The 26,562-nt window shown below is 65.0% G+C and overlaps 2 protein-coding genes across 3 annotated transcripts; both read left to right on the top strand.

Moving 5' to 3' along the window:
* The first annotated feature begins 2,525 nt into the window (after positions 1-2,525).
* TRIM56 (tripartite motif containing 56) lies at positions 2,526-5,643 on the top strand. The gene is made up of 2 exons (XM_030547028.1): positions 2,526-2,737; positions 3,458-5,643. Exon 2 carries the CDS (start codon positions 3,503-3,505, stop codon positions 5,546-5,548), a length of 2,046 nt encoding a protein of 681 aa, XP_030402888.1. The 5' UTR covers positions 2,526-2,737; positions 3,458-3,502; the 3' UTR covers positions 5,549-5,643.
* A 10,075-nt stretch (positions 5,644-15,718) lies between these two features.
* On the top strand, positions 15,719-24,791 carry SERPINE1 (serpin family E member 1). 2 transcript variants are annotated; one of them, XM_030547034.1, is made up of 9 exons: positions 15,719-15,784; positions 20,429-20,691; positions 21,107-21,340; positions 21,774-21,968; positions 22,125-22,323; positions 22,666-22,766; positions 22,877-22,963; positions 23,159-23,242; positions 23,752-24,791. In XM_030547034.1, the coding sequence occupies exons 2-9, from the start codon at positions 20,430-20,432 to the stop codon at positions 23,787-23,789; spliced, it is 1,200 nt and encodes a 399-aa protein (XP_030402894.1). In that variant the 5' UTR covers positions 15,719-15,784; position 20,429; the 3' UTR covers positions 23,790-24,791. The 2 variants fall into 2 exon arrangements, with proteins under 2 accessions (XP_030402894.1, XP_030402893.1); XM_030547033.1 differs by lacking the exon at positions 15,719-15,784 and adding an exon at positions 19,405-19,502.
* The last annotated feature ends 1,771 nt before the right edge of the window (positions 24,792-26,562 follow it).

The following is a 26,562-nucleotide window of genomic DNA, read 5'->3' as shown; positions in this document are numbered from 1 at the left end:
ACACTGACACACTAACCACACTGACACTAATGCACACACATCTGTACACACACTAACCACACAGACACACTGACACTAATGCACACACATCTGTACGTACACACACTAACCACACAGACACACTGACACTAACGCACACACATCTGTACACACATTGACACACTAACCACACAGAAACACTGACACTAACGCACACACATCTGTACACACACTAACCACACAGACACACTGACATGCACACACATCTGTACACACACTAATGACACAGACACACTGACACTAACGCACACACATCTGTACACACACTAACCACACAGACACACTGACACTAACGCACACACATCTGTGCACACACACTAACCACACTGATAGTAACACACACATCTGCACACCCCACTGACACTAACACACATCTGTGCATACACACACACTGACACTAACACACATCTGTGCACACACTGACACACTAACCACACTGACTCTAATGCACACACATCTGTACACACACTAACCACACAGACACACTGACACTAACGCACACACATCTGTACACACACTGACACACTAACCACACTGACACTAATGCACACACATCTGTACACACACTAACCACACAAACACACTGACACTAACGCACACACATCTGTGCACACACATCTGTACACACACTAACCACACAGACACACTGACACTAACGCACACACATCTGTGCACACACACTAACCACACTGATAGTAACACACACATCTGCACACCCCACTGACACTAACACACATCTGTGCATACACACACACTGACACTAACACACATCTGTGCACACACTGACACACTAACCACACTGACTCTAATGCACACACATCTGTACACACACTAACCACACAGACACACTGACACTAACGCACACACATCTGTACACACACTGACACACTAACCACACTGACACTAATGCACACACATCTGTACACACACTAACCACACAGACACACTGACACTAACGCACACACATCTGTACACACACTAACCACACAGACACACTGACACTAATGCACACACATCTGTACACACACTAACCACACAGACACACTGACACTAACGCACACACATCTGTACACACACTGACACACTAACCACACAGAAACACTGACACTAACGCACACACATCTGTACACACACTAATCACACAGACACACTGACACTAACGCACACACATCTGTACACACACTGACACACTAACCACACTGACATTAGCAAACATATACACACTAACCACATACACACTGACACTAACGCACACACATCTGTACACACACTGACACACTAATCACACTGACACTAATGCACACACATCTGTGCACACACACTAACCACACTGATAGTAACACACACACATCTGCACACCCCACTGACACTAACACACACATCTGTGCATACACACACACTGACACTAACACACACACCTGTACACACACTGACACACTAACACATTGGCACTAACACACACACATGCACACACTGACACTAGCCCGTGCACGTCTGCTCACACACACACGCACACACTGACACTAGCCCGTGCACGTCTGCTCACACACACACACACACACTGACACTAGCCCGTGCACGTCTGCTCACACACACACGCACACACTGACACTAGCCCGTGCACGTCTGCTCACACACACACGCACACACTGACACTAACCACCCACAAAAGCTTTTGCCCAAATCAATCTCAGTCTGTAAGGTGCCACCGGACTCCTTGTTATTTCTGTGGCTACAGACTAACACGGCTGTCCCCCGATACTGACCACACAGACACTAACCCATGCACGTCTGCTCTGTCTCACACACACACTGACAAATGAAGCTGTTACACAAACACAGCGGCTCACACACACACACATGCACGTGGTGCCATAGCACGGTGAGACGTGCAGAGGTGCAAACAGGCTAACAGCCACTGCAGCCACACGCCCCCTGCACACAGAAATTAACCACACACCTGCACCTCCATGGGACCTGTGACCTACACACACAAACCACAGTCCCCCGTGCGCACAAACATCCATGCAGAGCAACACAAATGCACCTGGTCCCACATGCACACGTGTGCACGAGGAGACACAAACACAGCCGCGTGAATGCACCCCCGCCCCACCCCAGACACAGCCGTGTGTGCTGCGCTCTGGGGGAACAGAGCTGGGGGGAGCTGTGATTTTGGGGGTGCGGGGAGGCCAGGTGCCCAGAGCTGCAGCAACCCCCTATTTTCTGTTAACCTCAAAGCCCTTTGTGCACAGAGACCATCTGCTGGGACCAGGCTGGCTGGGGGGGCGGTCACCGCAACTGCCCAGATCGGGAAACTGAGGCACGGGGACTGGGGCAAAATAATGAGTGCACGCAGCCCTGTGAGGCTGGGGAGTTGCTCTTGGTTGCGGGAGGATGTTGGTTTGGGCTGTTGGGGGGTCTCGTGGGGCTGGGGGAAGGGGGCTGTGCAGGACCAGAGAGGCTGGGTCTCTGAAGGACACTGTGGGACTGGGAGCCATGGAGGGAGGGGTTGGAGCTGGGGGGCCGGTGTTTGGCAGCCCGATGGTCGCTCTCCCATGCGCGTTTGGGGGATCTAAGGGACCGAAACACCAGCCCGGGCAGAGCCCGCCCCTGGGCCGAGTTTCACTTTCGTTTCTCTGCCGTGGCACCTGCAGCTCGGAAGGAGTCGAGAGGCCTGACCCCCCCCCGGGCTCAGGTAACCCCCTCGACCCCCACAGGCCCAGCCGCGGCTCCCCCCGGGCTCTCCCCACACCCTCCCACCCCACTGCAAACAGAGCGGGAGCTTCTGCTGTACCCACCAGCCGCCGCTCCCCTCCCAGAGCTGGGGAGAGAACCCAGGAGTCCTGGCTCCCAGCCCCCCTGCTCTGACCCACCAGCCCCCACTCCCCTCCCAGAGCCGGGGAGAGAACCCAGGAGTCCTGGCTCCCAGCCCCCCTGCTCTGACCCACCAGCCCCCACTCCCCTCCCAGAGCCAGGGAGAGAACCCAGGAGTCCTGGCTCCCAACCCCCCACTGCTGTACCCACCAGTCCCCACTCCCCTCCCAGAGCCGGGGAGAGAACCCAGGAGTCCTGGCTCCTAGACCCCCTACTCTAACCCACCAGTCCCCACTCCCCTCCCAGAGCTGGGGAGAGAACCCAGGAGTCCTGGCTCCCAGACCCCCTACTCTAACCCACCAGTCCCCACTCCCCTCCCAGAGCCAGGGAGAGAACCCAGGAGTCCTGGCTCCCAGCTCCCCCTGCTCTAACCCCCCAGACCCCGCTCCCCTCGAGGATCCAGGGAGAGAACCCAGGAGTCCTGGCTCCCAGCCCCCCCTGCTCTAACCCCCCAGCCTCCACTCCACTCCCCTCCCAGAGCCAGGGGGAGAACCCAGGAGTCCTGGCTCTGAATCCCGTAACCTCACTGTGCCCGTCCTAGGTGCTTCCAGCAGACTCCCTGCCGCCATCTCTTTGCTGGGGCGTCATGGCCTTGGCTGCCCTGTCCCTCTCGGACGCTATCGCCACCGACTTCCTGACCTGCCCCATCTGCCTGGAGCGGCTGCGCCGGCCCAAGATCCTGCCCTGCCTGCACACCTACTGCCAGGGCTGCCTGGAGGGGCTGCTAGGCGCCGGGCCAGGGCTGCGGTGCCCCGAGTGCCGGGAGGACGTGTCCCTGCCACAGGGGGTGGCCGGCCTCAAGACCAACTTCTTTGTCAACGGGCTGCTGGAGCTAGTGCGGCCGGTGGGCGAGGCAGGGCTGACCTGCGCCCTGTGCCCGCTGATCGGGCAGGAGGGCGGCCGCCCAGCCGTCTCCCACTGCCTGGACTGCGCTGACAGCCTGTGCCAGGCCTGCGCCACCGGGCACCGCTGCTCCCGGCTCACCCACGCCCACCGGCTGGTGAGCCTGCAGGGCTACCTCTCCGGGGAGCACGACGAGGAGATCCGGCAGCGCCAGGCCGTGCGGTGCCCCGAGCACCCGGCCGAGGAGGTGCGTTTCTTCTGCCGGCCCTGCGCCGGCCCCATCTGCCGGGAGTGCCGGCTGGGCAAACACCTGGAGCACCCCTGCCAGACGCTGGAGGAGGCGGCCGAGGCCCGGCGGCCCCTGGTGGCCGAGCTGCTGGCCGGCGTGGAGGAGACGGCAGGGCGGGTGGCCCGGGGGCGGGCGGCGCTGGAGGAGGAGCTGGAGCAGCTGCGGCGGCACGAAGCCGGCCTGCGGGATGTGGTGAAGCGTGCCTGCGCCGACGTGGCTCAGCGCCTGCTGGCCCAGCAGGAGGAGGTGCTGGCCGCCCTGCGGCGCCACGTGGGGGGGCGCGAGAAGGCGGCCGGCCTGCTCCGGACTGAGCTGCAGCTGCAGGAGCAGCTGGCCCGCGGCACAGCCGACGTCGCCCGCCAGGTGCTGGCCCTGGGCCGGCCGGTGGAGATCGTCTCGCTGGAGGCCCTGATCACCCAGCGGCTCAGCCGGCTCCGGGGCTTCCACTGGGAGCCCCTTGGAGGGCCACGCCCCCGGCTGGTCGTGCGCGCCGATCTCCAGAATCTGAGCAGCCTCTTCCAGCTGGACCTGGGCGAGGCCGAGCCCGAGCCCGAGGGCCGAGGGAAGGACAGGGCCCAGCATGACGCCCCTTCCCTGGAGCCGCCGGCCCCTTCCTCGGAGCCCCAGGCCTCTGTCCCACAGCCATCGGCTGCTGCCCCATGGCCGCCGGCCCCTGCCCCAGATCCACCGTCGTGCCAGCCGCCCCCCACCGCCCGCTTCTCCTGCAGCTTCTCGGTGCGGATCCCCGGGGACAAGCACCGGCCCCGGGTCACGGGGCTTTGCCCCCTGGGCTCCAGGGAGCTGCTCCTGGCCGACGAGGAGAACCGCAGCCTCAAACGCTTCTCGCTGCAGGGGGACTTCCGGGGCGCTGTCCCGGTGCACGGCGGCTTGGCCCCCTGCAGCGTGGCGGCCGTGGGCAGCCGGGTGGCCTACACGGCCGGCTCCCGGCTCTACCTGGCGGAGCGGGACGGCGCCCTGGTGTGGCAGAAGGCCCTGCGCACCACCCAGGCCAGCCATGCTGTCACGTCAGCGGCGGAGGGGGGCGAGGCCGTGGCGGTGAGCGTGGCGGGGCACCTGGAGGTCTACGACACCCGGGGAGAGCTGGTGGAGAAGATTTTCCCAGATGGGTATGACCGTCTGGCCATGGTGTTCGTGGCCAGCCGGCGCGGGCGCTACGTGGCCTCGGACTGGCACCGGCGCAGCGTGGTGGCGTTTGACGGGCATGGGCAGCTGCTGGCGGAGCTGGGCGAGGAGCGGCTGGAGCAGTGCCAGCCGGGGGCCGTCTGCACCGACGACAGGGGCTATTTCTACGTGGCCCTGCGGGAGCTGAACAAGGTGATGGTGTTCGGGCCAGGCGGGGAGGCTCTGGGGCCCTTCCTTACCCCCCGGCATGGCATCCAGCGAGCCCGGGTGGCCACCGTCACCGGGGACGGGCACTTCGCCGTGGCGCTGAGTGACGGCACCGTCCACGTCTTCCGCATTCAGTACCCGACTCAGTGAGCAGGGGAGCATGCGGATGTGTGTGTGTGTGTGTGTGCGCGCGCGCATTAGTTTGTGTTGGTGTGTACATGTGTGTGTGTCAGTGCGTGCATTAGTGTGTGTGTGCGCGCATTAGTTTGTGTTGGTGTGTACATGTGTGTGTGTCAGTGCGTGCATTAGTGTGTGTGTGCGCGCGCATTAGTTTGTGTTGGTGTGTACATGTGTGTGTGTCAGTGCATGCATTAGTGTGTGTGTGTGCGCGCATTAGTTTGTGTTGGTGTGTACATGTGTGTGTATCAGTGCGTGCATTAGTGTGTGTGTGTGTGCGCGCGCGCGCATTAGTTTGTGTTGGTGTGTACATGTGTGTGTGTCAGTGCGTGCATTAGTGTGTGTGTGTGTGCGCGCGTGCATTAGTTTGTGTTGGTGTGTACATGTGTGTGTGTCAGTGCGTGCATTAGTGTGTGTGTGTGCGCTAGTGCGTTCATTTTGGGGTGTGTTAGTGTGTGTGTGTGCGTGCATTAGTATGTGTGTGTGTTAGTGCATGCATTAGTGTGTGTGTTTGTGTCAGGGCGTGCATTAATGCGTCTGTGATCTGTGAGTGGAAGTATCTGGGGAGTGTGTGTGTCTGCAATGAGTGTTAGTGGCAATGTGCGCCCACATGTGCAGTGGTTGTGGCTGTGTGTGCGAGGGATTGCGCTGTTGTGCGCATGCTGGGCTCAACCGGGCATTCTTCTGGGCAGGGTCCCAGGAAAGGAGAGGGGGCAGACCCCCGTCCCTGCCCCCTCAGCTCAGCCCACACTCTCCACCCCCTGGATCCCCATGCCCCCCATGTCCTCCAGGGCAGACCCCGAGGGCTATCAGGGAAGACCCCCAAACACGGGACCCCCCCCAGGAGGGCTGGGATCCTGGCACCCGCCCCTGGTGCCCTGAAGTGGTGGTGTCTGAGGGGCTGGGTGTGAGGGGCTTGGAGTGGGGCAGAGGGAGTTGCGCCTTGGAGGGGGGCACTGATGGCGGGCGGGGGGGGGCTGTCTGTCTGTCCGACCCGCCCTGTATCTCGCGGGTGTAAAACCAGAAGGACCCACCAATAAAGAGATGGATTTTATTCTAGAGCTGCTGACTGTGCTGGGGACGGGCGGGGGGCCAGCAGGGGGCAGGAGATCAGTTGGGGGGGCTGGGACCACGCCCTGAGGGGGCAGGGGCTCAGCAGGGGTGATGGGCCAGCATGGGGCAGGAGATCAGTTGGGGCGTGATCCCAGCCCCCCAAGGGGACAGGGGCTCAGCAGGGGTGAAGGGCCAGCAGGGGACAGCAGATCAGTTGGGGGGGCTGGGACCACGCCCTGAGGGGGCAGGGGCTCAGCAGGGGTGATGGGCCAGCAGGGGGCAGGAGATCAGTTGGGGCGTGATCCCAGCCCCCCAAGGGGGCAGGGGCTCAGCAGGGGGATGGGCCAGCAGGGGGCAGGAGATCAGTTGGGGCGTGATCCCAGCCCCCCAAGGGGGCAGGGGCTCAGCAGGGGTGATGGGCCAGCAGGGGGCAGGAGATCAGTTGGGGCGTGATCCCAGCCCCCCAAGGGGGCAGGGGCTCAGCAGGGGTGATGGGCCAGCAGGGGGCAGGAGATCAGTTGGGGGGCTGGGATCACACCCCTAGGGGGCAGGGGCTCAGCAGGGGTGATGGGCCAGCAGGGGGCAGATCAGTTGGGGGGCTGGGAACATGCCCCAAGGGGGCAGGGGCTCAGCAGGGTGGTGGGCCAGCAGGGGGCAGGAGATCAGTTGGGGGGCTGGGATCACACCCCTAGGGGGCAGGGGCTCAGCAGGGGTGATGGGCCAGCATGGGGCAGGAGATCAGTTGGGGCGTGATCCCAGCCCCCCAAGGGGGCAGGGGCTCAGCAGGGGTGAAGGGCCAGCAGGGGACAGGAGATCAGTTGGGGGGCTGCAATCACACCCCTAGGGGGCAGGGGCTCATCAGGGGTGATGGGCCAGCATGGGGCAGGAGATCAGTTGGGGCGTGATCCCAGCCCCCCAAGGGGGCAGGGGCTCAGCAGGGGTGATGGGCCAGCAGGGGGCAGGAGATCAGTTGGGGGGCTGGGATCACACCCCTAGGGGGCAGGGGCTCAGCAGGGGTGATGGGCCAGCAGGGGGCAGATCAGTTGGGGGGCTGGGAACATGCCCCAAGGGGGCAGGGGCTCAGCAGGGTGGTGGGCCAGCAGGGGGCAGGAGATCAGTTGGGGGGCTGGGATCAGGCCCCAAGGGGGCAGGGGCTCAGCAGGGGTGATGGGCCAGCAGGGGGCAGGAGATCAGTTGGGGGGCTGGGATCAGGCCCCAAGGGGGCAGGGGCTCAGCAGGGGTGATAGGCCAGCAGGGGGAAGATCAGTTGGGGGGCTGCGATCAGGCCCCAAGGGGGCAGGGGCTCAGGAGGAGCGATGGGCTGCAGGGAGCAGGTTGGGGGCTAGGGAGAGGGTGGGGGTCAGTTGGGGGGCTGGGATCAGGCCATGAGGGGGCAGAGGGCTTGGGCCTTTATGGGGGGCAATTGGGAGGCTGGGCTGCAGGGAGTGAGGCGGGGGGCTCAGGAGGGGGCAGGGGGCTCAGGATGGGGTTTTGGGGGGCAGGAGGCTATGGAGTATGAGGGGGCTCAGGAGGGGGGTTGTGGGGGCAGGAGGTTCAGGAGGGGGGGCTCAGGAGGGGGCAGGAGGTTCAGGGGGCTCAGGAGGGGGGTGCTGGGGGGCTCAGGAGGGGGTTTCAGGGTGTTCAGGAGGGGGTTCTGGGGGGCTCAGGAGGGGGCAGGAGGCTCAGGGGGCTCTGGGAGGCTCAGGAGGGGGTTTCAGGGGAGTGGGAGCTCAGGAGGGGGCAGGAGGCTCAGGGGGCTCAGGAGGGCGGATCGGGGTGCTCAGGAGGGGTTTTCAGGGGGGTGGGGGCTCAGGAGGGGGCAGGAGGTTCAGGGGGCTAAGGAGGGGGGCTCGGCGGCCTCAGGAGGAGGTTTCAGGAGGGGGCAGGAGGTTCAGGGGGCTCGGGGGGTTCAGGGGGCAGGGCCCCACACGGCCCAGCTGAACCCGGCTTTGGCCGGCGCTGGGAACCATGACTCAGCCCCCGCCTCGCACTCGGCCCCGGGGGACGTGACTCAGCAGCTGGGAGCTGAGTGGGGGCCTGGATCACGTTGGGGGCCATGTGCTGGGAGGGGCCCAGGGAAGGGGCTGGGGTGGAGGAGGGACGTGGGGCAGGGGAAGGGTGAGGAGGAGGGTTGTGGGGAGGGGATGTGGGGCAGGGAAGGGTGAGGAGGAGGGTTGTGGGGAAGGGATGTGGCGCAGGGAAGGGTGAGCAGACGGGGGCAGATGTGTGGGGGGCTCTGTCCCTGCGCCGGGGGCCAACCCCCCCCCAACCCCAGGACTCCTGGACAGGCACGTGCCCTCCCAGCCCTGCCTGCCCCCCAGCATGGGCCCTCGCTCTGTGACTCCCTGGGGGGCTGGCCCCGCCCCAAGGGACAGACTCTCTGCCCGGGGGGGGCCGAGCTTTCAGGAAATGTTGGCCCCAAACAATGGGTTTCCCCTGCTCACGTCCAGGCAGCCAACCCCCGATGGGGTGGGAGTTGGGGGCACAAAACCCCGACGAGTTTTAAGGCCAATATCTGACCCCAAACCCCATCCCCACTGCAGGTTTTGGGTGTGACATACCCCCCCACGCACACCCCGATCTCAGTGCCACAGCTCCCAGCTTCCCCTCGCCCCGTGTGGGGCGAGAAAGGGCCAGCCCGGCTCTGCCTGAGTGCAGGGCGAGGCCGTGCTCCCATGACTCCGGGAGCTGCAGATTTGGAGAAGGCACCCAGGGCCGGACATGCCGCAGCAGGAGCCGGAGGGTGCGAACCCCACAGGTGCCGTGGTCCCTCTGTCCCTGCCCCCGGACACCTGGGTTCTCGGGGAAACCCGCTGACGGCTCCCGGTGTCTGGCTCTGGAGTGGTGCCCGGCAGGAAGCGTCTCCACCGGGGAGAGGAAACCAGGGTCGGTGTCTGGCCGGCAGATGAGCTAACGGGGGGCGGGGGGGGCACTGACTCGGGAACCGCACGCCTGCGACGTGACCCATCCCTGCGCCGGGAATTGCCAGCCCGCCTCCTCGCGGGGAATTTCAGGCTGATTCATGCCACGCCATGGGGCAGGGGCCTGTCCCCTCTAGGGGGCGACGGCTCCCATCTGGCCCCACGGCAGGGACTGGCTGGCTCAGGGGGGCAGGGAATGGGGCAGGGGCCTGTCCCCTCTAGGGGGCGCCGGCTCCCACCCGGCCCCAGGGCAGGGACTGGCTGGCTCAGGGGGCAGGGAATGGGGCAGGGGCCTGTCCCCTCTGGGGGGCGCCGGCTCCCACCCGGCCCCAGGGCAGGGACTGGCTGGCTCAGGGGGGTGGGAATGGGGCAGGGGCCTGTCCCCTCTGGGGGGCGCCGGCTCCCACCCGGCCCCAGGGCAGGGACTGGCTGGCTCAGGGGGCAGGGAATGGGGCAGGGGCCTGTCCCCTCTGGGGGGCGCCAGCTCCTACCCGGCCCCAGGGCAGGGACTGGCTGGCTCAGGGGGCAGGGAATGGGGCAGGGGCCTGTCCCCTCTAGGGGGCGCCAGCTCTTACCCGGCCCCAGGGCAGGGACTGGCTGGTTCGGGGGGCAGGGAATGGGGCAGGGGCCTGTCCCCTCTGGGGGGCGCCGACTCCCACCCGGCCCCAGGGCGGGGACTGGCTGGCTCAGGGGGGCAGGGAATGGGGCAGGGGCCTGTCCCCTCTAGGGGGCGCCGGCTCCCACCCGGCCCCAGGGCGGGGACTGGCTGGCTCAGGGGGGCAGGGAATGGGGCAGGGGCCTGTCCCCTCTGGGGGGCGCTGGCTCCCACCCGGCCCCAGGGCAGGGACTGGCTGGCGCAGGGGGGTGGGGAATGGGGCAGGGGCCTGTCCCCTCTGGGGGGCGCTGGCTCCCACCCGGCCCCAGGGCTCGGGGCCCCCGTCGGATCCAGTGCCACCCAGACCCAGCTGAGATCGGGGCCCCATTGCACCGGGCACTGCCCAGCCCGGGGGGGAACAGGGTGCAGACTCCCATGCCCGCTGTCAGACCCCCCAGGCTCTGGCCCCATCGCACCAGGTGCCGCCCAGACCCAGCTGAGATTGGGGCCCCATTGCACCGGGCACTGCCCAGCCCAGGGGGGAACGGGGTGCAGACTCCCACGCCCGCTATCAGACCCCCCAGGCTCTGGCCCCATCGCACCAGGTGCCGCCCAGACCCAGCCGAGAGGGGGGCCCCATCGCACCGGGCACTACCCAGCCCGGGGGGGAACGGGGTGCAGACTCCCACGCCCGCTGTCAGACCCCCCAGGCCCTGTCTGGCAGGCGCAGTGAGGTGGCCGTGGTGGTGGCGAGACCACAGGCCACAGGCAGCCGGGTGCCCGGAGCGGCTGTGAGTAAGGGCTGCCTCATCCAGGGAAAGTGCGAGGGCAAGGCAACCCCCTCCCCCAGCAGCCAGGCTGAGAACCCAGGAGTCCTGGCTCCCCCCTCCAGGCCCTGGGCCCCGGGCTGGGCCCCAGCCATGTGGGTGTCTGGGCTCCTGCGCCAGGCTCGCCCTCTGGGTCAATATTGACCCGCCAGCCCTGCACACAGAGCCTGACTCCCCGGCTGGGTAAACAGCCCCATGGATCCGGCTGGCCCCAAGCCCAGGGGCAGAGGGGCGAGAGGCTGGCTGGGGAGATGTGGGGACAGGGGGTGTCTGGGAATGCGGGGGCAGGGCAGGCATGGGGGGTGGTGTCAGGGCAGTCGGGGGCCACCTCTTTGCAGACCCTCCTCCTGGACCCCTGGGGTTTCCCGGTTCGATTTACCCCCCCCCCCGCTGGCTCCCCAACCTTGCTGCTCTGTAGGTGACCCCTCCAGCAGCCCCCCCCAACGCTGCTGCCCCCCTAGTGACCCCCTTGACCCCACTTACCCTCCCGCACCCACCACAAGCCCAGCCCCACTAACCGCTCAGTGGTTTCCCAGAAGCCGGTTCCAGACTCCCCTCCACCCCCCCGCTTGCAGGGAACCCCAGGGTGGGGATTCCCCTCCCGGGACAGCTGCTTGGGGGGTGGGGGCTGCTATGGGTCAGTGTCTCTGAGTTGCGGGAGCTGTTTTTTCCGGGTTGGTGTCCTCCCCACAAGCACGCCCCACATCACCTGTTTCCTCCCCCCTGCCAACTTCCTGGCCACTTCCCCCGTTTCCGAAGGGGAACCCCACGGAGCGGGGCTGGCCTGCGGGGGCTCTGATCTGCCCCGGGGTGGGGCCGGGCAGGGAATGGGTCACAGGCCAGCCCCCCCCCCGGCTTGCCCCCTGGCTCCATGGGGCGCGCCGTGGCCTGGCCCTCATGGAACGGTCTCACCGCCTATTTTTAGCTCTCAAAATATGTTCCAAGCGCATGGAAAGTTCTTGAAGTTCGAGGGATTCCACTGCCCCCGCCCCCAGCTCAGTCAGAGGCGGAAATAGCTCTGGGGTTTGGGGTTTGGATCCGGCCCAGCCTCAGAGCCGCTCCCAGCTCTAACCACTGGCCCCCACTCCCCTCCCAGAGCCAGGGAGAACCCAGGAGTCCTGGCTCCCAGCTCCCCCCTGCTCTAACCCACCAGCCCCCACTCCCCTCCCAAAGTCAGGGAGAGAACCCAGGAGTCCTGGCTCCCAGCTCCCCCGCTCTGACCCACCAGCCCCCACTTCCCTCCCAGAGCTGGGAGAGAACCCAGGTGTCCGGGCTCCCAGTCCCCACTCCACACTAACCCACCAGCCCCCACTCCCCTCCCAGAGCCGGGGAGAGAACCCAGGAGTCCTGGCTCCCAGCCCCCCCTGCTCTAACCACCAGCCCCCACTCCCCTCCCAGAGCCGGGGAGAGAACCCAGGAGTCCGGGCTCCCAGCCGCCTGGCCCGATCCAGGCTCTGAGCGCGTGGGTCAGGAATGCCGGCTCAGCCCCTGGTCACTGTGGGGACACCCTGGCCGGTGAGTCTGGCTAGTGAGTGGCCAGGATGGAATGTTCTGCCGGTCGCCCCCTTGTCCAGTCACCAACGTACACAGAGTCCTCAGCCTCTGGGGGGGCTGGGAGCCAGGACTCCTGGGTTCTCTCCCCAGCTCTGGGAGGGGAGTGGGGGCTGGTGGGTTGGAGCAGGGGGGCTGGGAGCCAGGACTCCTGGGTTCTCTCCCCAGCTCTGGGAGGGGAGTGGGGGCTGGTGTTAGAGCAGGGGGCTGGGAGCCAGGACTCCTGGGTTCTCTCCCCGGCTCTGGGAGGGGAGTGGGGGCTGGTGGTTAGAGCAGGGGGGCTGGGAGCCAGGACTCCTGGGTTCTCTCCCCGGCTCTGGGAGGCGAGTGGGGGCTCGTGGGTGAGAGCAGGCGGGGCTGGGAGCCAGGACTCCTGGGTTCTCTCCCTGGCTCTGGGAGGCGAGTGGGGGCTCGTGGGTGAGAGCAGGCGGGGCTGGGAGCCAGGACTCCTGGGTTCTCTCCTGGCTCCGTGAGGGATGGGGGGGTGGGGGGTCACCAAGAGCAGCAGGGGAGCTGTGGGGGTGGGGGCACAGCCGCCCTGTCCCTGTTTCGCAGCACTCGGGGTCAGATCCTGGTGCGCGGGGGCTGCTGGAGCCTTGGGGAACAGACTGGGATACGAACCACCCCAGCCACAGCGAGATGGGGACCAGATGTGAGCAGCCCAGGGCTGGTGTGGGCTGCAGGCATGGGGCTCGCAGGCCTGAGTCACAGCTGGGGGGCAAGGCAGGGGTCAGAGACCCTTATATCACAGCCCCCACCCATCTCACATCTGTACATGGCCCCGCCCACACCCCCACAGCACCAGTGAGAGAACCCAGGTGTCCTGGCTCCCAGCCCCCCCGCTCTAACCCACCAGCCCCCTTCCCCTCCCAGAGCCGGAGAGAGAACCCAGGAGCCCTGGCTCCCAGCCCCCCCTGCTCTTACCCACCAGCCCCCACTCCCCTCCCAGAGCCGGAGAGAGAACCTGGCTCCCAGCTGCCACGCCCCCTGCTCTAACCACCAGCCCCCACTCCCCTCCCAGAGCCGGGGAGAGAACCCAGGAGTCCTGGCTCCCAGCCCCCCCTGCTCTAACTCCCATACCCACTCCCCTCCCAGCTGGGGTGGAACCCAGGTGTCCGGCGGGGGCGGTTGTGAGGGAAGTGAAAGCCGGAGGCTATTTTTGGAAGTGGGCTGTAGCCAAGGGCAGAAATAGAAGCTGGGAGTCACCACCACCACCCCCAGCCCTCTGCGCAGTTCATGTCCCCCACACCACCCCGGCCGGTTCCCCCGCCACATTCCTGCCATTCTTTGCCAACCTTCCGGCCCCTTTGCGAAATGTGTCCATGGGCGGTCTCTTTCTTACCCCACAGGAAGGGGGCTGACATCAGCCCTGGGGCGGTGGGAAATCCCTGGGGGGTCATCAGGGGGACTGCGGTTTCAGCCATGACAGGGGGTGGGGCAGATCGGTGGAGGGGGCATGGCACTCCCTCGGGGGAAGTCCCCCAAAGCTCATAGCACCCCCGCCCCCTCTGGATCCCGTGTCTCCCTGCCCCTGGGCTGGGACACCCAGAGCCCCCACAGACACACGCACACAGAGATACCCAGCCACACACACACAGGCACACGGAGACATCCAGCCACACACACACACGGAGACACCCAGCCACACACACACACACACATGGAGACACCCAGACACATGCACACAGGCACACAGAGACAACCAGCGGCACATGCACATGCACACGGAGATACTCAGCCACACACACAGGCACATGGAGACACCCAGCCACACACACACACACGGAGACACGCAGACACATGCACGCAGGCACATGAAGACAACCAACGGCACACGCACATGCACACAGAGACATCCAGCCACACACAAAAGCCTGTCTGACACACATCTCCGCACCCAAGTTCACATGCTGAGAACATCCTCCCTGTAGAAACAAACGTCCACCCGACACACAGAACCTCCCCAGCACACACTGCTCACACACTCAGCTTTCTGATAGACACACCCACACACACACTCTGTGAGACATGACCTGTCTGACACACCCTGCCAAGACAGGCCTGTCTGATGCACGCGCGCACACACACACACACACACACACACAGGCCTGTCTGATGCACGCACACACACACACACACACACCCTGCCGAGACAGGCCTGTCTGATACGCGCACACACACACACACACACACACACACACACACACCATGCCAAAACAGGCCTGTGTCACATGCACACACACTGCTGAGACAGGCCTGTCTCACTCACTCACACACACACACACACATCCTGCCAAGACAGGCCTGTCTGACACACACACACACACACACACACACACACACACCCTGCCGAGACAGGCCTGTCTGATGCACACACACACACACACACCATGCCAAAACAAGCCTGTGTCACGTGCATACACACTGCCGAGACAGGCCTGTCTGACGCGCGTGCACACACACACACAACCTGCCAAGACAGGCCTGTCTGACACACACACACACACACACACACACCCTGCCGAGACAGGCCTGTCTGATGCACACACACACACACACACACCATGCCAAAACAAGCCTGTGTCACGTGCATACACACTGCCGAGACAGGCCTGTCTGACGCGCGTGCACACACACACACAACCTGCCAAAACAGGCCTGTCTCACTCAGTCACACACACACCCCACACACACCCTGCCAAGACAGGATTTTTGTTTATTTTCTTCCAATTTCCCTGTAGCACGTCCCCAGCTCCCCCGCCCCAGCGTAGCACTGGCACGGGCACCATGGGCCAGACCTGGCAGCAAGGGGGGATACGCACTGAGGGAGATGACAGGAGGGGGGCGCTGTGCCCGGGGGGGTCACTGTGCACTGGGGGCAGCAACACGGACTCAGGCCCCCTTTACTTGGGGGTACCACAGTCTCCTGGTGAGGATGGGGGGGCACCCAGGGCCCACCGTGAGCCCCTCTGGGGCCCCTGACACCACCAGCCCCCGGGGAGGGGATTAGGGACAGGATAGGAATCCCAACCCCCCCGCCCCGCTGCCTCTGCCCCCCCTCCACGAGGGCAGGCGCTAGGACCCGGGGACTGCAGCCAGGGAGGAGTGTGTGTCCCCCCCGCCGCCACCAACGGAGGAGGAGGCGGGGTGCGGAGGGATGAGTTCATCCCGGCTTCCTGCGCCCTGGGCGCACGGGGAGCGCATATAAGGCGGCGGGACCCGGGTGCTCGGCACAAAGCTCCGGGACCCGGCACGTCTCCAGGTGAGGACAGCGGCTGGGGCGCGGCCACACATCCCCCACCACCCCCAGGGGCCGGGCTCTGGGCTCCCTGGAGCCGGCCCGGGGTGCGCGCCCTTGGCGAGCCCCTGCTTCGGGGTGGCCAGGCTGGAATCGGCCCGGGCTTGGGGCCCCGGGCCCCATTGCAGCGGGGGGCTTAGGGGGAGCCATGGGCTGTTTGTGGTGGGGGCTGGTAGAAGTGCCACTGGGCGCTGCTGTTCTACCCTGGTTCTGGAAGGGGAGCGGCGGCTAGGAGCCAGGACTCCTGGGTTCTCTCCCCAGCTCTGGGAGGGCAGTGGGGGCTGGTGGGTCAGAGCAGGGGAGCTGGGAGCCAGGACTCCTGGGTTCTGCTCCCTGGCTCTGGGAGAGGGAGTGGGGCTGGTGAGTCAGAGCAGGGGGGGCTGGGAGCCAGGACTCCTGGGTTCTCTCCCCGGCTCTGGGAGAGGAGTGGGGGCTGCTGGGTCAGAGCAGGGGGGCCTGGGAGGCCAGGACTCCTGGGTTCTGTCCCTGGCTCTGGGAGAGGAGTGGGGGCTGGTGGGTCAGAGCAGGGGGCCTGGGAGCCAGGACTCCTGGGTTCTGTCCCTGGCTCTGGGAGAGGAGTGGGGGCTGGTGGGTCAGAGCAGGGGGGCGCTGGGAGCCAGGACTCCTGGGTTCTCTCCCCGGCTCTGGGAGGGGAGTGGGGGCTGGTGGTTAGAGCAGGGGGGCTGGGAGCCAGGACTCCTGGGTTCTCTCCCCGGCTCTGGGAGGGCGAGTGGGGGCTCGTGGGTGAGAGCAGGCGGGGCTGGGAGCCAGGACTCCTGGGTTCTCTCCCCTGGCTCTGGGAGGCGAGTGGGGGCTCGTGGGTGAGAGCAGGCGGGGCTGGGAGCCAGGACTCCTGGGTTCTCTCCTGGCTCCGTGAGGGATGGGGGGGGGGGGGGGTCACCAAGAGCAGCAGGGGAGCTGTGGGGGGGGGGGCACAGCCGCCCTGTCCCTGTTTCGCAGCACTCGGGGTCAGATCCTGGTGCGCGGGGGCTGCTGGAGCCTTGGGGAACAGACTGGGATACGAACCACCCCAGCCACAGCGAGATGGGGACCAGATGTGAGCAGCCCAGGGCTGGTGTGGGCTGCAGGCATGGGGCTCGCAGGCCTGAGTCACAGCTGGGGGGCAAGGCAGGGGTCAGAGACCCTTATATCACAGCCCCCACCCATCTCACATCTGTACATGGCCCCGCCCACACCCCCACAGCACCAGTGAGAGAACCCAGGTGTCCTGGCTCCCAGCCCCCCCGCTCTAACCCACCAGCCCCCTTCCCCTCCCAGAGCCGGAGAGAGAACCCAGGAGCCCTGGCTCCCAGCCCCCCCTGCTCTTACCCACCAGCCCCCACTCCCCTCCCAGAGCCGGAGAGAGAACCTGGCTCCCAGCTGCCACGCCCCCTGCTCTAACCACCAGCCCCCACTCCCCTCCCAGAGCCGGGGAGAGAACCCAGGAGTCCTGGCTCCCAGCCCCCCCTGCTCTAACTCCCATACCCACTCCCCTCCCAGCTGGGGTGGAACCCAGGTGTCCGGCGGGGGCGGTTGTGAGGGAAGTGAAAGCCGGAGGCTATTTTTGGAAGTGGGCTGTAGCCAAGGGCAGAAATAGAAGCTGGGAGTCACCACCACCACCCCCAGCCCTCTGCGCAGTTCATGTCCCCCACACCACCCCGGCCGGTTCCCCTGCCACATTCCTGCCATTCTTTGCCAACCTTCCGGCCCCTTTGCGAAATGTGTCCATGGGCGGTCTCTTTCTTACCCCACAGGAAGGGGGCTGACATCAGCCCTGGGGTGGTGGGAAATCCCTGGGGGGTCATCAGGGGGACTGCGGTTTCAGCCATGACAGGGGGTGGGGCAGATCGGTGGAGGGGGCATGGCACTCCCTTGGGGGAAGTCCCCCAAAGCTCATAGCACCCCCGCCCCCTCTGGATCCCGTGTCTCCCTGCCCCTGGGCTGGGACACCCAGAGCCCCCACAGACACACGCACACAGAGATACCCAGCCACACACACACACAGGCACAAGGAGACATCCAGCCACACACACACATGGAGACACCCAGCCACACACACACACACACGTGGAGACACCCAGACACATGCACACAGGCACACAGAGACAACCAGCGGCACATGCACATGCACACGGAGACACTCAGCCACACACACAGGCACATGGAGACACCCAGCCACACACACACACACGGAGACACGCAGACACATGTACGCAGGCACATGGAGACAACCAACGGCACACGCACATGCACACAGAGACATCCAGCCACACACACAAGCCTGTCTGACACACATCTCCGCACCCAAGTTCACATGCTGAGAACATCCTCCCTGTAGAAACAAACGTCCACCCGACACACAGAACCTCCCCAGCACACACTGTTCACACACTCAGCTTTCTGATAGACACACACACATACACACTCTGTGAGACATGACCTGTCTGACACACCCTGCCAAGACAGGCCTGTCTGATGCACACACACACACACACACACACACACACACATCCTGCCAAGACAGGCCTGTCTGATGCACACACACACACACACACACACGCTGCCGAGACAGGCCTGTCTGACGCGCGCACACACACACACACACACACACACACACACACACCATGCCAAAACAGGCCTGTGTCACATGCACACACACTGCTGAGACAGGCCTGTCTCACTCACTCACACACACACACACACATCCTGCCAAGACAGGCCTGTCTGACACACACACACACACACACACACACACACACACCCTGCCGAGACAGGCCTGTCTGATGCACACACACACACACACACCATGCCAAAACAAGCCTGTGTCACGTGCATACACACTGCCGAGACAGGCCTGTCTGACGCGCGTGCACACACACACACAACCTGCCAAGACAGGCCTGTCTGACACACACACACACACACACACACACCCTGCCGAGACAGGCCTGTCTGATGCACACACACACACACACACACACACCATGCCAAAACAAGCCTGTGTCACGTGCATACACACTGCCGAGACAGGCCTGTCTGACGCGCGTGCACACACACACACAACCTGCCAAAACAGGCCTGTCTCACTCAGTCACACACACACCCCACACACACCCTGCCAAGACAGGATTTTTGTTTATTTTCTTCCAATTTCCCTGTAGCACGTCCCCAGCTCCCCCGCCCCAGCGTAGCACTGGCACGGGCACCATGGGCCAGACCTGGCAGCAAGGGGGGATATGAACTGAGGGAGATGACAGGAGGGGGGCGCTGTGCCCGGGGGGGTCACTGTGCACTGGGGGCAGCAACACGGACTCAGGCCCCCTTTACTTGGGGGTACCACAGTCCCCTGGTGAGGATGGGGGGGCACCCAGGGCCCACCGTGAGCCCCTCTGGGGCCCCTGACACCACCAGCCCCCGGGGAGGGGATTAGGGACAGGATAGGAATCCCAACCCCCCCGCCCCGCTGCCTCTGCCCCCCCTCCACGAGAGCAGGCGCTAGGACCCGGGGACTGCAGCCAGGGAGGAGTGTGTGTCCCCCCCGCCGCCACCAACGGAGGAGGAGGCGGGGTGCGGAGGGATGAGTTCATCCCGGCTTCCTGCGCCCTGGGCGCACGGGGAGCGCATATAAGGCGGCGGGACCCGGGTGCTCGGCACAAAGCTCCGGGACCCGGCACGTCTCCAGGTGAGGACAGCGGCTGGGGCGCGGCCACACATCCCCCACCACCCCCAGGGGCCGGGCTCTGGGCTCCCTGGAGCCGGCCCGGGGTGCGCGCCCTTGGCGAGCCCCTGCTTCGGGGTGGCCAGGCTGGAATCGGCCCGGGCTTGGGGCCCCGGGCCCCATTGCAGCGGGGGGCTTAGGGGGAGCCATGGGCTGTTTGTGGTGGGGGCTGGTAGAAGTGCCACTGGGCGCTGCTGTTCTACCCTGGTTCTGGAAGGGGAGCGGCGGCTAGGAGCCAGGACTCCTGGGTTCTCTCCCCAGCTCTGGGAGGGCAGTGGGGGCTGGTGGGTCAGAGCAGGGGAGCTGGGAGCCAGGACTCCTGGGTTCTGTCCCTGGCTCTGGGAGAGGAGTGGGGGCTGGTGAGTCAGAGCAGGGGGGCGCTGGGAGCCAGGACTCCTGGGTTCTGTCCCCGGCTCTGGGAGAGGAGTGGGGGCTGGTGGGTCAGAGCAGGGGGCCTGGGAGGCAGGACTCCTGGGTTCTGTCCCTGGCTCTGGGAGAGGAGTGGGGGCTGGTGGGTCAGAGCAGGGGGCCTGGGAGCCAGGACTCCTGGGTTCTGTCCCTGGCTCTGGGAGAGGAGTGGGGGCTGGTGGGTCAGAGCAGGGGGGCGCTGGGAGCCAGGACTCCTGGGTTCTGTCCCCGGCTCTGGGAGGGGAGTGGGGGCTGGTGGGTTAGAGCAGGGGGGCTGGGAGCCAGGACTCCTGGGTTCTCTCCCCGGCTCTGGGAGGGGAGTGGGGGCTGGTAGGTCAGAGCAGGGGGGCGCTGGGAGCCAGGACTCCTGGGTTCTGTCCCCGGCTCTGGGAGGGGAAGGTGAACTAGTGGGTCAGAGCAGGCGGCGTTGGGAGCCAGGACTCCTGGGTTCTCGTCTAACCTTTCCTGCCTTCTCCCTCTAGGATGCCGCTCCCACTAGTGGTTCTGGCCGGCATGGCCCTCCTGTGTGTGGCCGACCCTCTAAGCCACCCCACCGGCTCCCGCGTGGCCCAGCTCTCTGCCAACTTTGGGATGAAGGTTTTCCAGGAGGTGGCCAAGGCGTCCCCAGATCGTAATGTGGCCTTCTCCCCTTTCGGGGTGGCCTCTGTACTGGCCATGCTGCAGATGGCGGCCGCTGGGGAGAGCCGGAGTCAGATCAAGGCAGCCATGGAGTATGGGGTCAACGGTAAGGGGCTGGGGAGGGGGCCCTCGTCCCAACACTCAGTGCTGGGCAAAATGCCCCAGCATGGTGCTAGTGGGCCCCCGGGTCACCGGCCACCCCGCCCCAGAGGTGGGCGCATCTCAGTGCCGGGCAAGGGGTCCCCGTGTAACCGGCCGCCCCGCCCCAGAGGTGGGCGCATCTCAGTGCCGGGCAAGGGGTCCCTGTGTCACTGGCTGCCCCGCCCCAGAGGTGGGCGCATCTCAGCGCCGGGCGAGGGGTCCCTGGCTAACCGTCCGCTCCGCCCCAGAGGTGGGCGCATCTCAGCACTGGGCGAGGGGTCCCTGGGTAACCCACTGCCCGGCCCCGTCTCCACCCTGGACAAGGCACCCTTCATGGCATTAACCCTTCGTTGCCCTGACAAGCCATGACTCCCCTGCAGAGCGGGGCATCCCCCAGGCCCTGCGGTGGCTGCGCAAGGAGCTGACTGCCCTGAAGAACCAGGACAGGGTGGACGTTGCTGACGCGCTCTTCGTGCAGCGGGACCTGGGGCTGACACCCGGGTTCATGAAGACGTTCGCCCGCACCTTCCGCCAGACTGTCAAACAGGTCAACTTCACGGAGGGCGAGCGCGCCCGCTTCATCATCAACAGCTGGGTCAAGGACAGCACCCACGGTGAGCAGCTGGGACTCCTGGGTTCTCTTCCCGGCTCTGGGAGAGGAGAGGGGGCTGGTGGGTTAGAGCAGGGGGGGCTGGGAGCCAGGACTCCTGGGTTCCTCGGCTCTGGGAAGGGAGTGGGGGCTGGTGGTTAGAGCAGGGCGGCTGGGAGCCAAGACTCCTGGGTTCTCTCCCCGGCTCTGGGAGGGGAGTGGGGACTGATGGTTAGAGCAGAGGGGGCTGGGAGCCAGGACTCCTGGGTTCTCTCCCCAGCTTTGGGAGGGGAGTAGGGACTGATGGTTAGAGCAGGGGGGGCTGGGAGCCAGGACTCCTGGGTTCTCTCCCCAGCTCTGGGAGGGGAGTAGGGACTGATGGTTAGAGCAGGGGGGCTGGGAGCCAGGACTCCTGGGTTCCATTGCCCTCTGACACCCCCCTACCCCCATGGTTGCAGGGATGATCAGTGACTTCCTGGGACCGGGCACCGTGGACGACCTCACCCGCCTGGTGCTGGTGAACGCGGTGTATTTCAAGGGGCTCTGGAAGCTGCCCTTCCCGGAGGCAGACACGCGCCAGCGCGTCTTCCACAAGTCGGACGGGAGCCGGGTGGTGGTGCCCATGATGGAGCAAACAGCCAAGTTCAACTACGGTCAGTGGTGCCCCCTGCTGTGGTGGGTGGGGAGGGCAGTTAGCGGGCTCTCCAACTCTCTCCCTCTGCTCCCCAAGGAAGGGGGAAGAACCCCACATACCCCCAGCCCGGGGTCAGGCCTGCCCTGCTAACCCTGGCTCTCCCTGCTCCACCCAGGCGAGTTCTTCACCCCGGACCAAGTGGACTACGACGTGGTGGAGCTGCCGTACCACGGGGACACGCTCAGCATGCTTATCGCCGCCCCCTACCGCCGAGAGGTGCCCCTGGCCACCCTCACCCGTGTCCTTGACGCCCGGCTGCTGGGCGAGTGGAAGGCGAACATGACCCAAGTGCCCCGCCAGCTCGTGCTTCCCAAGTGAGAATCCCCCGCCTCCCATTTTCCTCAAGCCAGGACTCCTGGGTTCTCCCCCTGGCTCTGGGAGGGGAGTGGGGGCTGGTGGGTTAGAGCAGGGGGGGCTGGGTTCTCTCCCCGGCTCTGGGAGGGGAGTGGGGGCTGGTGGGTTAGAGCAGGGGGGGCTGGGAGCCAGGACTCCTGGGTTCTATTTTTGCAGCAGGGCACTCAATGAAGCCCTGGTGCCGATGTCATACTTCATGGGGTTTTCTGTGCCCACAGCCTGGGGCAGACATGGGGGGGCTGCAGCTGTTCCCCACACACACACACACTCCTGGTGCTGAGGTCCCTTCTTCCCAACTACAGGTTCTCCCTGGAGAGCGAATCTGACCTGCGCCGGCCCCTGCAGGAGCTGGGCGTGAGGGACGTCTTCAGCCTCGGCGCCGCAGACTTCAGCAGCCTCTCAGGTGAGGCCCTCGCCCCTGTGTGGGGACACCCCGGCCGGCTGCTCTGTCTCCTACCTGCTGGGCGAGGGGGACCCCCGGCTCACGGCTCTCGCTCTCTCTCTCTCTCCCAGCCGAGGAGTCGCTGTACGTGGCCCAGGCCCTGCAGAAGGTGAAGATCGAGGTGAATGAGAGTGGCACCAAAGCCTCCTCTGCCACAGGTGAGCGGGTCGCTGGCCTCCCGGAGGGGTGCACCGGGGGCTGGCTGTGGGAGCTCCCCCTCCCGTGGCTTTGCCGGAGCTGGCTGGCCAGGGGGTGCAGCAGGGCCTAGAGGGAAAACCCCTCTAGTCTGCCAGACCTATCTCGCAGGTCTGTTAGCGGGACAACCCGGCTGACTCCTGGTTCCTTTCCTCCAGCTGCCATAGTCTACGCCCGGATGGCACCCCTGGAGATCATCATGGACCGGCCCTTCCTCTTCGTGGTGCGGCACAACCCCACAGGTGAGGATCAGCCCCGTGTCCTGAACAGCTAGACTTCCCCTCCCCTCCCAGAGTTGGGGAGAGAACCCAGGAGTCCTGGCTCCCGGCCCCCCCTGCTCTAACCACCAGCCCCCACTCCCCTCCCAGAGTTGGGGAGAGAACCCAGGAGTCCTGGTTCCCAGCCCCCCTGCTCTGACCCACCAGCCCTCACTCCCCTCCCAGAGCCGGGGAGAGAACCCAGGAGTCCTGGCTCCCAGCCCCCCTGCTCTGACCCACCAGCCCCCACTCCCCTCCCAGAGCCGGGGAGAGAACCCAGCCCAGCATGAGGAATCACAGGGGGGGCTCAGCCATGGGGCCCATCCATCCTGGAATCCTGCCTCCTGTCCCAGCCAGGGCTCCATGCTGTACGCATAGGGTGGGCCTTCACCCTCTGGCCTATGGGGAGGGAAGGAGAGAGCAGGAGGGAGGGGGCAGTATTGGGAGGGGGCCAGCAGTGACCACCCACTCACCACCTGTTCTCTGCCCCCCAGGTGCCATCCTCTTCATGGGACAGGTGATGGAGCCCTGAGCATGGGGAACCCCCCGTGCTGGGAGCAGACTGGGAAACGAAGCCATCTTGGGGGGGCACCCCCCCTCCCTGGCTGAGGAGATGCCTGTCCTGTTCAGTTTGACTCTCTGGGTCCCGTCCCCCCCACTCCCCCCCTGGATTGCAGGGCAGCGGTGGGGCCATATATGACAGCAGTCGCTGGGCTGTCCCCCACGGCCGGGAATCCCAGGCACACTGTCGCCCTGCAGGCCTAGCCTGGGGCTCAAATCTGCCCCCCAGCGACTCAGTTTCCCTGGTCCTACCATACCTGGGCCTTGCACGGATTCTAATGGATTTACACTGGAGGCTGCTACCTCACCCCCTCCTCTGGGGGGTGTCAGGAACCCTGTTCCCGGTCAGGGGGCTGGGCATGAATGTATGGGAGAGTAATATATTGTAGAGGAGATAATATATTCCTAGATTTGTTTGCAGTTGAGGGGCCTGCGTGGCGTGGGTGGGAGAGGCTGGCACCCCGAAAGGGCTGGCCAGAGCAAAGCCACTCTAAGCTTTTGTTCACGGTTGAAGCACAAACTCCCCGTTTCTCCCCCCAAGAGCTCGGTGTGAGCCACAGCCCCACGGCGGGCAGAGGGGAGCCCTTCTCTGGGCCTACATCACTCCCCCACAGCGCAGGAAGCCGGGTGAAGCAATCATGTGCGGCCGCCAGGGCTGCATGTGCAGATAAGAGCCAGCGGTGAGTCACCCTCACCAGCCGCACGCAGCCCCCCAAAAAAACTCAGCAGCTGTTTAAAAATAACTGAGGTGATTGGCCTTGGCCAGTCACGTTTTCCCACCCCTCACCGCCAGCGGCTTCCTTGTCAGCGTGAAACCAGCAGCCCGCAGGGTGGGGATTTAAATGCCCCACGCATCCTGCTCAGCAGTGCCTTAAAGGGACGTGCCGCGGGGTGACATCCTTGGATTTTTTTTTTAATTGAATGGTTTTTATTCCACTTTTGATATGTTAGAAAAGCAATAAAATTCTCTATGGAAACACGGTGTCGGCTTGGTATGACCCTGGCCTCGCTCACTGCCTGCCCCAGCTCCATATCCCCGGCCCTGGCACCCTCCATTCTCCGGATCCACGCGCTGGCACCCGTACTGCACCCTGAGCCCTGATCCCAGCCCACTGGCTGTGGGAAAGGACCTGGGGTGGGGGGCATGGCCTGTAACGGGGTCTGATAAATGGGTTGTAGGGTCAGCCCTGCATCAGGGGGAGAGCAGCCCTGCCCCATGGCATGGGGGGCAGCACTAGCTGCAAGGGAACCCCCCTCCTCCCCCAAGCCCTGCTCCCAGTGGGGTCCGTACTGATTGCAGGGTCATGCCATCCACTCCCTCCTTTGTCTATGGGGCAGGTCCTCGGCCTTCATGCCTGCTGGCAGGGGGCAGCTTCCCCCAGGGTGAGGGGCTCAGCTTGGCCTTCAGCACCCCCTTGGCTCTGGCTGGTGCCCAGCCAGGGGGCTGTGCCACACAGCTCCCTGCTACCAGGGCTAGGGGGACATGATGCCCCAGCGGAAGAGGGGGCTTAACCCTGGGTCCAGCTGTGCCCACTCAGCCATGCCCTCATCTCTCCCCCCTAGCCCCCCTTGACTCAGCCATGACCCCCATCCCTGCTGCACTCTGCAATGCCTCCATCCCTCTCCCCCTATGGCCCCACTCTACTCTGCTATAGCCCCCCTCCCCTTCCATCCTCGCCCCTCCTGCTTCCCAGCCCCCAGGACCCACCCCCTTCACCTTAAAGCCCCCCACAATCCCTGCCCCCTGACACCCCTTCCTCTCCCAGTAACCTCCTCCCGGTGTTGCCATGGAGACACACCCAGTCCCTCCCCTGGGTCCCACCTCACTCCCCCTTGCAAAGGAGACAGCACCCCGACACCCCCTACACACCCACCCATCCTGCCCCCTGTTGCCATCAACAGGGCTCCCTCGTGCCCTATTTGCATTGTACAGGTCCCCCATCCCTCCAGCTCGCCCTGTTGCCATCAACAGGGCTCCCTCATGCCCTGTTGCCATGGTTACAGGTCCCTGCACCTCCATCTTGCCCCTGTTGCCATGGAAATGGCCCACTCTTGCCCCATTGCCATGGTTACAGGTCACCCATCCCTCCAGCTCGCCCTGTTGCCATGGACACAGCTCCCTCGTGCCTATTGCCATTGGTGCCAGGCCCCTGCCACCTCCATCTTGCCCCTGTTGCCATGGAAATGGCCCACTCTTGCCCATTGCCATGGTACAGGTCACCCAACCCTCCCAGTCTCGCCATGTTGCCATGGACACAGCTCCCTCCGTGACTATTTGCCATGGTTACAAGGTTCCCTGCACCTCCATCTTGCCCCTGTTGCCATGAAATGGCCCACTCTTGCCCCATTGCCATGGTTACAGGTCCCCCATCCCTCCAGCTCGCCCTGTTGCCAGGACACAGCTCCCTCGTGCCCTATTGCCATGGTTACAGGCCCCTGCAACCTCCATCTTGCCCCTGTTGCCACGGAAACGCCCACTCTTGCCCCCGTTGCCCATGGTTACAGGTCACCCACCCCCTCCAGCTCGCCCCGTTGCCATGGAACAACTTCCCCCTCGCCTCTTTCCGGAAGTGGCTCCTGCCCCTTGTTATGGGTCCCTCACCCCTCTCCAGTTTGCCCCCGTTGCCACGGTTACAGATCCCCCCCCCCGCACAACCACCCTGCCCCCGTTGCCATGGAAACGGCTCTCCCTCTCCCCGCCCCGCCCCTCCCGGAAGTGGCTCCTGCCCCTCGTTCCCCGGCGC

This window comes from Gopherus evgoodei, unplaced genomic scaffold, assembly GCF_007399415.2.
Source record: "Gopherus evgoodei ecotype Sinaloan lineage unplaced genomic scaffold, rGopEvg1_v1.p scaffold_51_arrow_ctg1, whole genome shotgun sequence".
NCBI lineage: Eukaryota > Metazoa > Chordata > Testudines > Testudinidae > Gopherus > Gopherus evgoodei.
The sequence above is the reverse complement of the archived record's forward strand: the minus strand, read 5'-3'. Positions and strand labels throughout refer to the sequence as shown.